The sequence below is a fragment of the Ambystoma mexicanum genome, chromosome 2p, assembly GCF_040938575.1.
Source record: "Ambystoma mexicanum isolate Mex_15411 chromosome 2p, UKY_AmexF1_1, whole genome shotgun sequence".
NCBI lineage: Eukaryota > Metazoa > Chordata > Amphibia > Caudata > Ambystomatidae > Ambystoma > Ambystoma mexicanum.
The window spans coordinates 1,437,278,974-1,437,292,041 of NC_090923.1; the positions used below are offsets into that span (position 1 = coordinate 1,437,278,974).

Sequence of the window (13,068 nt, forward strand, 5' to 3'; positions counted from 1 at the left end):
GGAAAGTGCAATCTCGACATCCACCATAGAAATTGTAGCCTGGTCAGACCATGACTTATGCACTGTAGAGCTAAACCTCGGCCCATTGCCCAAACCCGAGCGCAGATGGATTTGCAATGACTTCTTGTGCAGAGATCCAATATTCAAAGAAACCCTTGCAGAAGCCATCACTAATTATTTTGAAGTTAATAACGTTAATGACATGCCACTAAACACAGTTTGGGAGGCAGGAAAAGCCACAATTAGGGGGCTCCTCATAGCAGAGGGTGCAGCCAAAAAAAGGCTCAGGCAGCTCAGAGAGGGGGAATTGAGAACAGAGATAACATCTCTAGAGAAAACTCTGAGGCAGAATCCAACTCACGAGGTAGACTTAATAAATCAAATCAAGGGACTTAGGGGAGAACTGAGAGACATATGGCAGGGCAAGGCACTCACGCAGCTTAAGTACCTAAAGCAAAAGTTCTTCGAGAAGGGGGATAAGGCCCACACAATGCTAGCAAACCGACTTAGAAAACAAAGAGCGGAAAGGGCAGTCCATAAGATTAACGACGAATCGGGCTCCCCCCTCACTGGCCCGCAAGACATAGTCAACCGATTTGCTAAGTTCTACTCAGAACTATACACAACAGAGGGAGACGAGCATACCTCGGCTATAAATCCATATTTATCCGCTCTCCCCCGACCAACAATAACGGAAGAACACCTTGGAGCACTAAATAATCCAATCACCACCTTTGAAGTTCAGGGAGCGATTTCTAATCTAAAAGCGGGCTCAGCACCGGGACAAGACGGCTACACACCGGCCTTTTACAAAACCAATAGTACCTCCTTGACCCCATTCCTCACTAAATTATTTAACTCAATTTTGGAGACGGGTCAGGCACCTAAATCGTTTACTGAATCCATAATTATTGTCATTCCCAAGGAAAATAAAGACCCCCTGGAATGCTCATCATATCGCCCTATCTCTCTCATCAATGTAGACGCCAAAATCTACTCTGGCATCTTAGCAGCACGGTTAGCGGTAGTCCTGCCACAGCAAATCCACACCGACCAGGTCGGGTACATAAGGGGAAGGCAGGGTGCAGACAACATCAGGAAGACCCTGGATCTCATGGCGACACTTCGAGAGGCGGGAGAGGGCCCCCTGCTTCTATCGATCGACGCCGAAAAGGCATTTGACCGCGTGGAATGGCCCTTTTTACGGGCAGTACTAAGATGGGTCGGTCTAGGAAGCACATGGATCCAGGGGGCCAAAGCACTCTATCACTCTGCTCAAGCTAGAGTATCTATTAATGGTGTTGCCTCGACGTCATTCACCCTTACACGGGGCACGAGGCAGGGCTGTCCGCTGTCCCCCTTAGTATACGCATTAGTTATTGAACCATTTGCCCAGGCCATAAGATCAAGCCCCCTGATTCACGGAATTCCGCGAGGAGGAGAGGAATATAAATTAGCTATGTTTGCGGATGACATTTTATTATACCTCACCCGACCCGCAGAATCCATACCCGCCCTCTTTCAAGAGTTACTCCGTTATGGGGCTCTCTCGGGCTTTAGAGCCAACTTGCAAAAAACCATTGCGGTTCCACTAAAACCCGACATCGAATCATTAGAGCAATTGAAAGCGGACTGGGGATTCTTGGTGCAGTCCCACTCTGTTAGATACCTGGGCGTAAACATAACAGTTCCCATGTCAGGCCTATTCGAAGCCAACTACGTCCCTCTATGGAAAACCATTCAAGCAGACATACACAGATGGACGAGGTTACCGTTGACCTGGGCAGCCCGCTTCACTTCCATAAAAATGAACGTCCTACCTCGTTTATTGTTCTTGTTTCAATCCCTTCCCATAATAGTACCGGAGCCGTTCATGGCTGAGGTCAAACGAGCGCTCCTAAAATATCTCTGGGCCGACAAGAAACCTAGAATCCCATATTCCACATTGATTCAACCCAAAGAGTCAGGGGGCATGGGGTACCCAGATTTAGAAGAGTATTACAGAGCATCTCAGCTCAGAGTTTTATCAGACCACCTCTGGGAAAACCCCGAAAAACAATGGGTAGCCATAGAAAATGACATTTTCGCACCAGTCACATTGGGAGAATGGATGTGGGTCCCTCTGCCAGCAATGACCCGCAGAATAAGAGAACACCCAATTCTGAAAGTCTTATGGTCTCTGTGGCGCCCTTCCCGAAAAATGAAGGGTGTTACGACATGGCCCTCTCCTCTCAGTTTCATCTGGGCCTCTCCCATCCGTGATCTCATAGCAGAGGTACAGCACTTTCAGCCTTGGCTCGACGCAGGGTTAACGCGGGTGGGCCAAATGTGGAGAGAAGGCAAATTTATTTCTTACGAAGAAGCGCGAGAGCCAATGCGTGGTAACGAGGTGACCCCTATGCTATATCTGCAGCTACGAAGTGCCCTGAACGATGCCAGGTGGGGCACAAAGTTAAAACGCCCCCTCACTCCATTTGAGCAGATACTAAGCGTCCCCCAAACAATGAAGGGCCTGATCTCACGTATGTACCGAGCTTTGCTCACGAGGGGCTGCCTGAAACGCCCCCAATCTGAAGCCAAGTGGGAACTAGAGTTAGGCCTCACTGAACAACCAAAAATCTGGGACACCATTTACAGAGCAGTGTGGACATCATCTATCTCAGTCCAATATAAAATGCACAATGCACGCTTACTGGTCAGATGGCATTATACTCCCCAAAGACTGTCCAGGATGTTTCCCGGTACGTCTCCACTCTGTTGGAGAGGATGTGGTGAAACCAGTGATTACTGGCATCAATGGTGGAGCTGCCGAGTAGTGCAGACGTACTGGAAGGAGGTCTTGGGCTGGATACAAGCCATAGATGGAATACCCAGGAACTTAACTCCAATCCTAGTCCTATTCGGAGTAGAATCAGATGGAGAGGATTCCAATGCAATACTCACACACATGCCCCGCAATTTAATGTTAGCGGCAAGGGTCTGTCTGACAATAAAATGGAAATCCCCATCCCTGCCCACAAAGAATGAATGGGTCACCAAAGCGCACGCCATCTATGAAATGGAAAGCCTCACAGCAGCAATCCAAGAATCTAAGAGGAACATAAACATGATATGGCTGCCCTTCTTAGAATTCTACTCAGCGCACCGGGATTACCATGAGACGAAGCAATAGACATACACCATCATGATCAGCAAGAAACACACAGAAAGCTGCCCCCACTGGCTAGCTAACCCACACAAGATAGCCAACATAGTAAGAATTTGAGCACTGTACCCAACACGAAAGGTCTCACTCGAAAAAGTTGAAAAAAGCACCACACAATCTGTTTGACAGGACTCGACCATATCTGTATTAGAGCGACTCCAGGGGAAGGAAGGAGGAAGGGGGGGGAAAGGAGGGAGGGTGGGGGAGGGGAAAGGGGGGAGGGTACAAGTGTCAATTGGGTACTTATGTGCAAGTCATCTCTTTTCGTTATCTGTTTTTTCCATTTTAAGCTTATGAACACTAAGAGCGATCTAAGATACACGCATTAATGTAAATGACATGTACTATTTGATACTTGTTGAAATGCAAAAAAAAAATAACAAAACAATAATAAAAATATATTTAAAAAAAAAAAAAAGAGCAGAGGGCACCTTCCACATGATATGGGAGTGTACAGTGTTACAGGAATTCTGGGAAACATGTGTCACTAGACTCTCCAGAATAATGGGATCCCCAAATTGATACTGCTGGGTGTGTGGGGAGAAACAGATTTCACCAAATACGAAAAAACATTCCTGGGAGTGGTGCTAGGGACTGGTAAGAGATTAACGGCCGCCACCTGGGGCTCCGCAGACAAAATATGCATGGACCGAAATGCCTGGCAATTCTCTTCTGAACTAGAGTACCCCAGACTCTTGTTCAGAAGAGAATTGGCAGGCATTTCGGTGCTGGACTGCCCTTGGGCAGGACAAAGACTGATATGTGGGGGAAATTTCTCTGCTGTGAAAGGATGGTGAGCTAAAGACTCTGGTTGAGACTCTAACCCGGGATATAGGCCGGTATTAGAGAAACTCCCAGAACCCCTGTTGTTTTTGCATAAATGTGCACTGCCCCACGTTTATTTATTTTCTATATTCGTGCATGTTGACAGTTATGAATAATGTTTTGGGAGTACACCCCCATCCTACTCCCCACCCCCACTGCCCCACCCACCCCCCTCTACCCTCACCCAATCTCTACCCTCGCCCCCTCTACCCCATCTCCTCCCCCTTCTACCTCCTCCCCCCACCCTTTCTACCCCCATTCCCCCCCACCCACCCCTCGCCCCTTTCTACCCCCATATCCCCCTCACGCCTTTCTAACAACGCCCACCCACCCATCGCAACCCTCCCCCTTGTTAGGCAAGAATTGATGTAGTAACCCTGTGGGAGACTACACCTGCCTTGTCCTTTGTCGAATGTGAACAAATGATTTCAGAAAGATTATAGACCCAACCTATTAGGTTACCCACCAATTGGTATAGGTCGGTACTACACAAGTTGGTAGTGTGACTGAGCAGCCAGACTTATCTCAAGAGGGGTAAATGTGAGCTGTACAGCTATAGCATCGAAATCCACAAATACAAGTATCCAAATAACACTCAAGGTTTTCTAGTAAAAATATTTATTTATTGAACGGTCCGTTTTAAATAAGCATTCTTTAAAAGGGGCAATGTGCAACAATAACAATACACTTCAAAATACTTTCTCAGAATCAAGTCAAGCAACTAAATACCATTTAGAGATGATTCATACACACTCCTACGCCCTGAGGTGACTTCACTAACTAGGACAGTATTGGCTTTTATATATCACTTTTGTGCTGGTAAATTCTGAGGTTGGTAGAAAGGAAAAGGTTAAAGGAAGGACAAAGGTTAAACTGGTTTTCAGAGCATGTGAGCACTTTTAAATCTTCCAATGAAGTCTAGATAAAAGCCTTTCTCAGCAATATTAGTTAAAAACCAAAGTGGGACAGTAAGAATCAAAGTTAATGGAAATAGAAGAGTCTGCAGGGAGCCAGGACAGCCAAAGTCAATTGGAGCAAGGTCTATGGAGCTGATGCACTGCTTAGATAGCAAAAGTCTTAGTTAGTTTGCTCTAGAAAATCACTGTTGGGCCACAACCTGTTACACTTGTGAAAGTTAGAGCTGAGATCAACTCTAGAAAAGCAGCTACTGCAAGTCTCAAGTGAGAAGAGCAGAACTACAGACAAAGCGGTAGGTACCCGAACAGTACCTTAGCTTAGAAGAAGAGGATCCAGCTGGCTTCTGTCTGGTTGCAGTGATGCAGATCCTGTGTTCCTGGACCTCAATCGTGGGGACAAGATGGAGGACTCCTGCACAGCAGTTCCGAGGTTGCTGGCAGCTACAGGCTCTTTTCGGATCTGCGGTACTTTGTGGTTACAGCGCTTGGTCAATAGCACCACCGAGTATCTTGGACACCGGTTTGGGCTACCCCAACTCTCTCTCTCTACCCCCACCCACCCTACCCCATCTCTCTCTCTCTACCCCCACCCACCCTACCCCAACTCTCTCTCTCTCTACCCCCACCCACCCTACCCCAACTCTCTCTCTCTCTCTCTACCCCAACTCTCTCTCTCTACCCCCACCCACCCTACCCAACTCTCTCTCTACCCCCACCCAGCCTACCCAACTCTCTCTCTCTACCCCAACTCTCTCTCTCTACCGCCGCCACCCACCCTACCCAACTCCTCTCTACCCCAACTCTCTCTCTCTACCCCCACCCACCCTACCCAACTCTTTCTCTACCCCCACCCACCCTACCCAACCCTTTCTCTCTACCCCAACTCTCTCTCTCTACCCCCACCCACCCTACCCAACTCTCTCTACCCCAACTCTCTCTCTACCCCCACCCACCCTACCCCAACTCTCTCTCTCTACCCCCACCCACCCTACCCCAACTCTATCTCTCTACCCCACCCACCCTACCCAACTCTCTCTACCCCAACTCACTCTCTCTCTACCCCCACCCACCCTACCCCAACTCTCTCTCTCCCCTCACCCACCCTACCCCAACTCTCTCTCTACCCCCCACCCACCCTACCCCAACTCTCTCTCTCTACCCCCACCCACCCTACCCAACTCTCTCTACCCCAACTCACTCTCTCTCTCCCCCCACCCACCCTACCCCAACTCTCTCTCTCTACCCCCACCCACCCTACCCCAACTCTCTCTCTACCCCCACCCACCCTACCCCAACTCTCTCTCTCTACCCCCACCCGCCCTACCCAACTCTCTCTACCCCAACTCACTCTCTCTCTACCCCCACCCACCCTACCCAACTCTCTCTACCCCAACTCTCTCTCTCCCCCCACCCACCCTACCCCAACTCTCTCTCTCCCCCCACCCACCCTACCCCAACTCTCTCTCTACCCCCCACCCACCCTACCCCAACTCTCTCTCTCTACCCCCACCCACCCTACCCCAACTCTCTCTCTCTACCCCCACCCACCCTACCCCAACTCTCTCTCTCTACCCCCACCCACCCTACCCCAACTCTCTCTCTCTACCCCCACCCACCCTACCCCAACTCTCTCTCTCTACCCCCACCCACCCTACCCCAACTCTCTCTCTCTACCCCCACCCACCCTACCCCAACTCTCTCTCTCTACCCCCACCCACCCTACCCCAACTCTCTCTCTCTACCCCCACCCACCCTACCCCAACTCTCTCTCTCTACCCCCACCCACCCTACCCCAACTCTCTCTCTCTACCCCCACCCACCCTACCCCAACTCTCTCTCTCTACCCCCACCCACCCTACCCCAACTCTCTCTCTCTACCCCCACCCACCCTACCCCAACTCTCTCTCTCTACCCCCACCCACCCTACCCCAACTCTCTCTCTCTACCCCCACCCACCCTACCCCAACTCTCTCTCTCTACCCCCACCCACCCTACCCCAACTCTCTCTCTCTACCCCCACCCACCCTACCCCAACTCTCTCTCTCTACCCCCACCCACCCTACCCCAACTCTCTCTCTCTACCCCCACCCACCCTACCCCAACTCTCTCTCTCTACCCCCACCCACCCTACCCCAACTCTCTCTCTCTACCCCCACCCACCCTACCCCAACTCTCTCTCTACCCCCACCCACCCTACCCCAACTCTCTCTCTACCCCCACCCACCCTACCCCAACTCTCTCTCTACCCCCATCCACCCTACCCCAACTCTCTCTCTACCCCACCCACCCTACCCCAACTCTCTCTCTCTACCCCCACCCACCCTACCCCAACTCTCTCTCTCTACCCCCACCCACCCTACCCCAACTCTCTCTCTACCCCCACCCACCCTACCCCAACTCTCTCTCTCTACCCCACCCACCCTACCCCAACTCTCTCTCTACCCCCACCCACCCTACCCCAACTCTCTCTCTCCCCACCCACCCTACCCCAACTCTCTCTCTCTACCCCCACCCACCCTACCCCAACTCTCTCTCTCTACCCCCACCCACCCTACCCCAACTCTCTCTCTCTACCCCCACCCACCCTACCCCAACTCTCTCTCTACCCCCACCCACCCTACCCCAACTCTCTCTCTCTACCCCCACCCACCCTACCCCAACTCTCTCTCTACCCCCACCCACCCTACCCCAACTCTCTCTCTACCCCCACCACCCTACCCCAACTCTCTCTCTCTACCCCCACCCACCCTACCCCAACTCTCTCTCTCTACCCCCACCCACCCTACCCCAACTCTCTCTCTCTACCCCCACCCACCCTACCCCAACTCTCTCTCTCTACCCCCCACCTACCCCAACCCTCTCTCTCTACCCCCACCCACCCTACCCCAACCCTCTCTCTCTACCCCCACCCACCCTACCCCAACCCTCTCTCTCTACCCCCACCCACCCTACCCCAACCTCTCTCTCTACCCCCACCCACCCTACCCCAACCCTCTCTCTCTACCCCCACCCACCCTACCCCAACTCTCTCTACCCCACCCACCCTACCCCAACTCTCTCTCTACCCCCACCCACCCTACCCCAACTCTCTCTCTACCCCCACCCACCCTACCCCAACTCTCTCTCTACCCCCACCCACCCTACCCCAACTCTCTCTTTCTACCCCCACCCACCCTACCCCAACTCTCTCTTTCTACCCCCACCCACCCTACCCCAACTCTCTTTCTACCCCCACCCACCCTACCCCAACTCTCTCTCTCTACTCCCACCCACCCTACCCCCTCTCTCTACCCCCACCCACCCTACGCCAACTCCCTCTCTCTACCCCACCCACCCACCCTACCCCAACTCCCTCTCTCTACCCCCACCCACCCTCCCTACCCAACTCCCTCTCTCTACCCCCACCCACCCTACCCCAACTCCCTCTCTCTACCCCCACCCACCCTACCCCAACTCCCTCTCTCTACCCCCACCCACCCTACCCCAACTCCCTCTCTCTACCCCCACCCACCCTACCCCAACTCCCTCTCTCTACCCCCACCCACCCTACCCCAACTCCCTCTCTCTACCCCCACCCACCCTACCCCAACTCCCTCTCTCTACCAACACCCACCCTACCCCAACTCCCTCTCTCTACCCCCACCCACCCTACCCCAACTCCCTCTCTCTACCCCCACCCACCCTACCCCAACTCCCTCTCTCTACCCCCACCCACCCTACCCCAACTCCCTCTCTCTACCCCCACCCACCCTACCCCAACTCCCTCTCTCTACCCCCACCCACCCTACCCCAACTCCCTCTCTACCCCCACCCACCCTACCCCAACTCCCTCTCTCTACCCCCACCCACCCTACCCCAACTCCCTCTCTCTACCCCCACCCACCCTACCCCAACTTCCTCTCTCTACCCCCACCCACCCTACTCTCTACCCCCACCCACCCTACCCCAACTCTCTCTCTCTACCCCCACCCACCCTACCCCAACTCTCTCTCTCTACCCCCACCCACCCTACCCCAACTCTCTCTCTCTCTACCCCCACCCACCCCACCCCAACTCTCTCTCTCTACCCCCACCCACCCTACCCCAACTCTCTCTCTCTACCCCCACCCACCCTACCCCAACTCTCTCTCTACCCCCACCCACCCTACCCCAACTCTCTCTCTCTCTACCCCCACCCATCCTAGCCCCACACTCTCTCTCTACCCCCACCCATCCTAGCCCCACACTCTCTCTCTCTACCCCCACCCATCCTAGCCCCACACTCTCTCTCTATCTCTCTCTCTCTCTCTCTCTCTCTATCTCTTTCTTTGAGTATTGTGTAAACCACGAACTGGGCAGCAGTAGTTAACATGGCAAAGAATGGGGATGAAGTTGTAAATGTGTTTTCTTAGTTCAAAATGTTGGAACAGCTGATACCTGCAGTTTGATTGAAACAGGTTTTGTGAGCAGAAAAAGTAAATGCTCATTCATGCTACCAGTGCACATTTTGGTGTAACTTGGTATAAACTCTGCAGATCCATCAAGGTTGGTCTCTCAGACCCCTGTACCAATATTGGTTCAGAAAAGCCTCATTGGGTGGGCTGCAGAATGGTGATCTAATATATGAGAGTTTGTAGTTAAGGACATAGTGAGATATTGCAGGGGATAATTTGGACACTACATTTCTGGCGTGCAGATCCAAAACCCTGGAAAATAATCATGCTTACCAATAAAGATCACAGTGGCTAGCCAATTAAAGAAAGGCTAGAAACCTTAATTGTGGGAATGAAAATTAAACTGTTTTGACTGTAGGGGAAGTAGATTTGATTTGAAGACATGGAGGAGGAGTGATAACATATGATTAAAGTGGAGAGATTAAACGCCCTGACGCAAGAGACAAAAGCAGTGTGTGATTGCAAAGATTTTTGAGTGTGGCAGTGAAGCCTACTACCCGTTACGAAAGTTTTCTCTTTCGGTAACCTTCCCAAACTTTAGCTTTGGTTTTTCACCATGTCCTGAGAGTGAAGTGGAGCCTTCGGCTTCACTCCACTGGGCTTTTGCTCGGTATCCAGTGATTTTAAGTAATAGTGATTTTAACTAATAAAAAACAGAGAATGACTTTCATAACGAAACAATAACGAAACAATAATAATGAAAAAATATTGTTGTTTAAAAAATGTATTTTTTTATTTAAATGTATATGGGGTAAGGGGTTGAAATGGGTGGGCAGGGGGTTGGGGTGGGTTTAAAAGCATAGGGAAACGGGACCAGAGGGGGGACCCCAACAAATAATAAATACAAAAGAATCGTTATTTTTTAGTTGTAAAATCATTTTCTGAAATGTAATTCGGTAAAATCACACAGAACTCTTTTGCTCACATGTTAAGGGTAAACTGACTAGTTCTTCAGGCTCTCAGTACTGGGAAACTATGTTCCCCTTAGTCTTTTGACTTTGCCGCCTGTTTGGGTAACTTTTTAACATTACACAATGCATCTTCCAATGCAGTGCAATGGGGTTTCTTTTGTTTGACCCTAGACTACACTCAAAGGGATTGAGGACATACTGGTGTGGGCAGTTACTTTTTCATACTTTTTACTGTATTTTTCTTTAGCCGTTTACCGCGCTTAGCTACTAACAGTGGCTATTGTCCCAACATGGCCAGGCCACAAAGTGTTTCGTTTGATCCTTGGCCATCTTGTCTTTTTGCCTTCTTCCTGCCTTGTCAGGTCAGGAAAATCCTTTTATGGTCATGCAATGCCCATGAAAAGCAGTGGTTTTCTCAGGCTAGTGCATGCCTTTTGTGGTGGCTCCTAGGAAGTGGGCTGGGACTGTCTGGTCCCAATCCACACAGAATGTGGATGTCTAGTGTGCATGCATGAGTCAGGCCCACAGTGGTCCCTGATTGGACCACCACCACTGCTGATGTGCATGTGTGGGGCAGATCTTAACATTGAAAGGCTGAGTCTGATCACTCGCCTGACTTTGGGATAAGAAGAGGAGCCCTGCAGCCATTCCAGCAGATCTGAAGGGGAGCCAACTATTCTGTCATAGCAGTGAAGACTGTGGAAGGCCCATGGACGATCCTTGAAGAGGCCTGACAACCGAATCTTGCTGCAGTCCCGTGAGAGCCCTGTCTGGCTACTGATCTCCAAAGACCCTCGTCTGTGCTTTAACCCTCTGGACCGGAGGGAACAACTGGTTTTTGGTAACCTAGCAAGTTGGAGCCCTCTGAAGTGTCTCTGGACCACCAGTGGACTGACAAGCTCCAGGGGTCTTCAGCTTGTCTTCCAAGGGGCCATCCTGCGACATTTCCGCTCCCTGCCATCGAATGGTCCTGAGATAGTAGGCTTTATTCGACTGTGAAAACTGTGAAGACTGCTGTCCCCGTGCAACAGTGACTGTCCCTGAAACAGGCTTTCCCGCATCTTGTCGAGTGCCTCGAAGAGGCCTGCATTAGTGTTTGCCGTTTCATCCACAGGAACAGATTGGACCAACGCCTGGACCCGACTGGAACTTCTCTTGCAACCGCAGCTCCTGAGCACCTGCACCCGGAACCAAAGGCGGGAAAACTTACCTCAGGCAAAAAATTTGAATAACTTTTGGAACCTTTACAACTGTTTGGCTTTGGCAAAACTTGTTGCCGAAAGCCCTCCAAAAGCCAAGAACAGTCTTACCAGTATATGTCGTCTTCTTACTTTTTGGATCCATCTTCACGTCCCAGGACCCCTCTCCTAACTATTTCCCAGCTCCTAAAACTCTTGCACAACTTTGAACTTTTGGGCACAAGTATCCATACAATTTAGGGTTGGACTTCATAAATTGGGATTGCAATTCCTGTGGACAGTTGGGGCTAATCTAATGACTTGCCTTCCTTTTCAGCTAATTGAGTGGGGAGGCGGGTGGTGTGGGGGGTTGATTTTGTGCACCGACTACAGTGATTGTATATATATGTTTTAAAGTGTTTAGTAGTGTGTGATAATATTACCTGTTATTAGTCATTTTGAATAGTGTTTTCTGGGCCTAAAATGAATAGTCTTTTTATAACTAACTGTGCAAGTGTAATCCTTGGTGTTTCACTGCGTGGACTCATTGTGGATCCCTGACCCCACTCACCTCTACTGAGATTTAGCCTTAGCCAAACCAATCAAGGTAGCACGAAGAGAGGCCAACTCTGAGAAGTTCTTCCCTGGTCACTAGAACAAGGGTGGCCTCCTAAACATCTGTCCACCAGGCCAGAGTTTAGAAATCCATTCTAACACCTGTAAAGTTGAATATTGATGTGTTAAGGTTTTTTTTTTTTTAATCTTCTTTTGTTTTAAGTTGGTTCTTCATAAAAAATGAATACAATGTTTGGATTACATTTGAACAGTTATCTATTTGTCATCTTGTCTATTTCGGGACAGTATCTAAAGGAATTACCAGTCATATATACACTGCCATTTGTTTGCAGGAGGTAGTTTGGAACCCAGGTTATTTATTTATTTTTGCAAACATGTGTCCTCATTTTCAGTGGTCTACTTTATGAAATATTGTTTTAATTAATCCATATTGTTAGAAAATATTGTAATTCTTCCCCTGAATGTCTTTGTTCTCAGGTTGTGACTCTTTGGTACCGCCCACCAGATGTACTTTTTGGCGCCAAGTTGTATTCTACCTCCATAGATATGTGGTCTGCAGGATGTATCTTTGCAGGTAATGCCTTGTTAATGGAGAAGAACCAGATAATGGCATTCCTTTTGACGCACTGTGTAGTCCAGGTATAAACAGTGATTTGAAACGCTTGGGGTGTTCTTTTGCAATAGGACATCCTGGGATATGTGTCCTGTTGCTTTTGGCATTCCTATTACTTTTTTGTTCTTTGTCCACATAAGTAAGTAGCATCTTCTTTGATACCATGGACATTATCAGTGATTGTGGTGTTTTGGAAAACACTTTTACAGAGTGTTATTTTAAACTGATGTCAATCCCTTCTATTCATTTAATGCACTTTTTTAGATGGGCATCTGCATTCCCCATTCCCATCACTGCACCGCTTCCCAAGAGGTTGTACCACTATGCCGCACGACATACAAGGGTACAGATACAGAAAGTGTTGAGTATTCATTTCACCAGTGACCCTGGAGATATGGTGTGCCATGATG

General features: G+C 49.9%; 1 protein-coding gene across 1 annotated transcript in view; it reads left to right on the forward strand.

Annotated features, from left to right (window-relative positions):
* Positions 1-13,068, forward strand: part of CDK5 (cyclin dependent kinase 5) — a 312,730-nt gene that overhangs the window by 219,342 nt on the left and 80,320 nt on the right. The window contains exon 8 of the mRNA XM_069645972.1: positions 12,523-12,619. Coding sequence (XP_069502073.1) covers positions 12,523-12,619 — 97 coding nt within the window. The remainder of the gene's footprint in view (positions 1-12,522; positions 12,620-13,068) is intronic.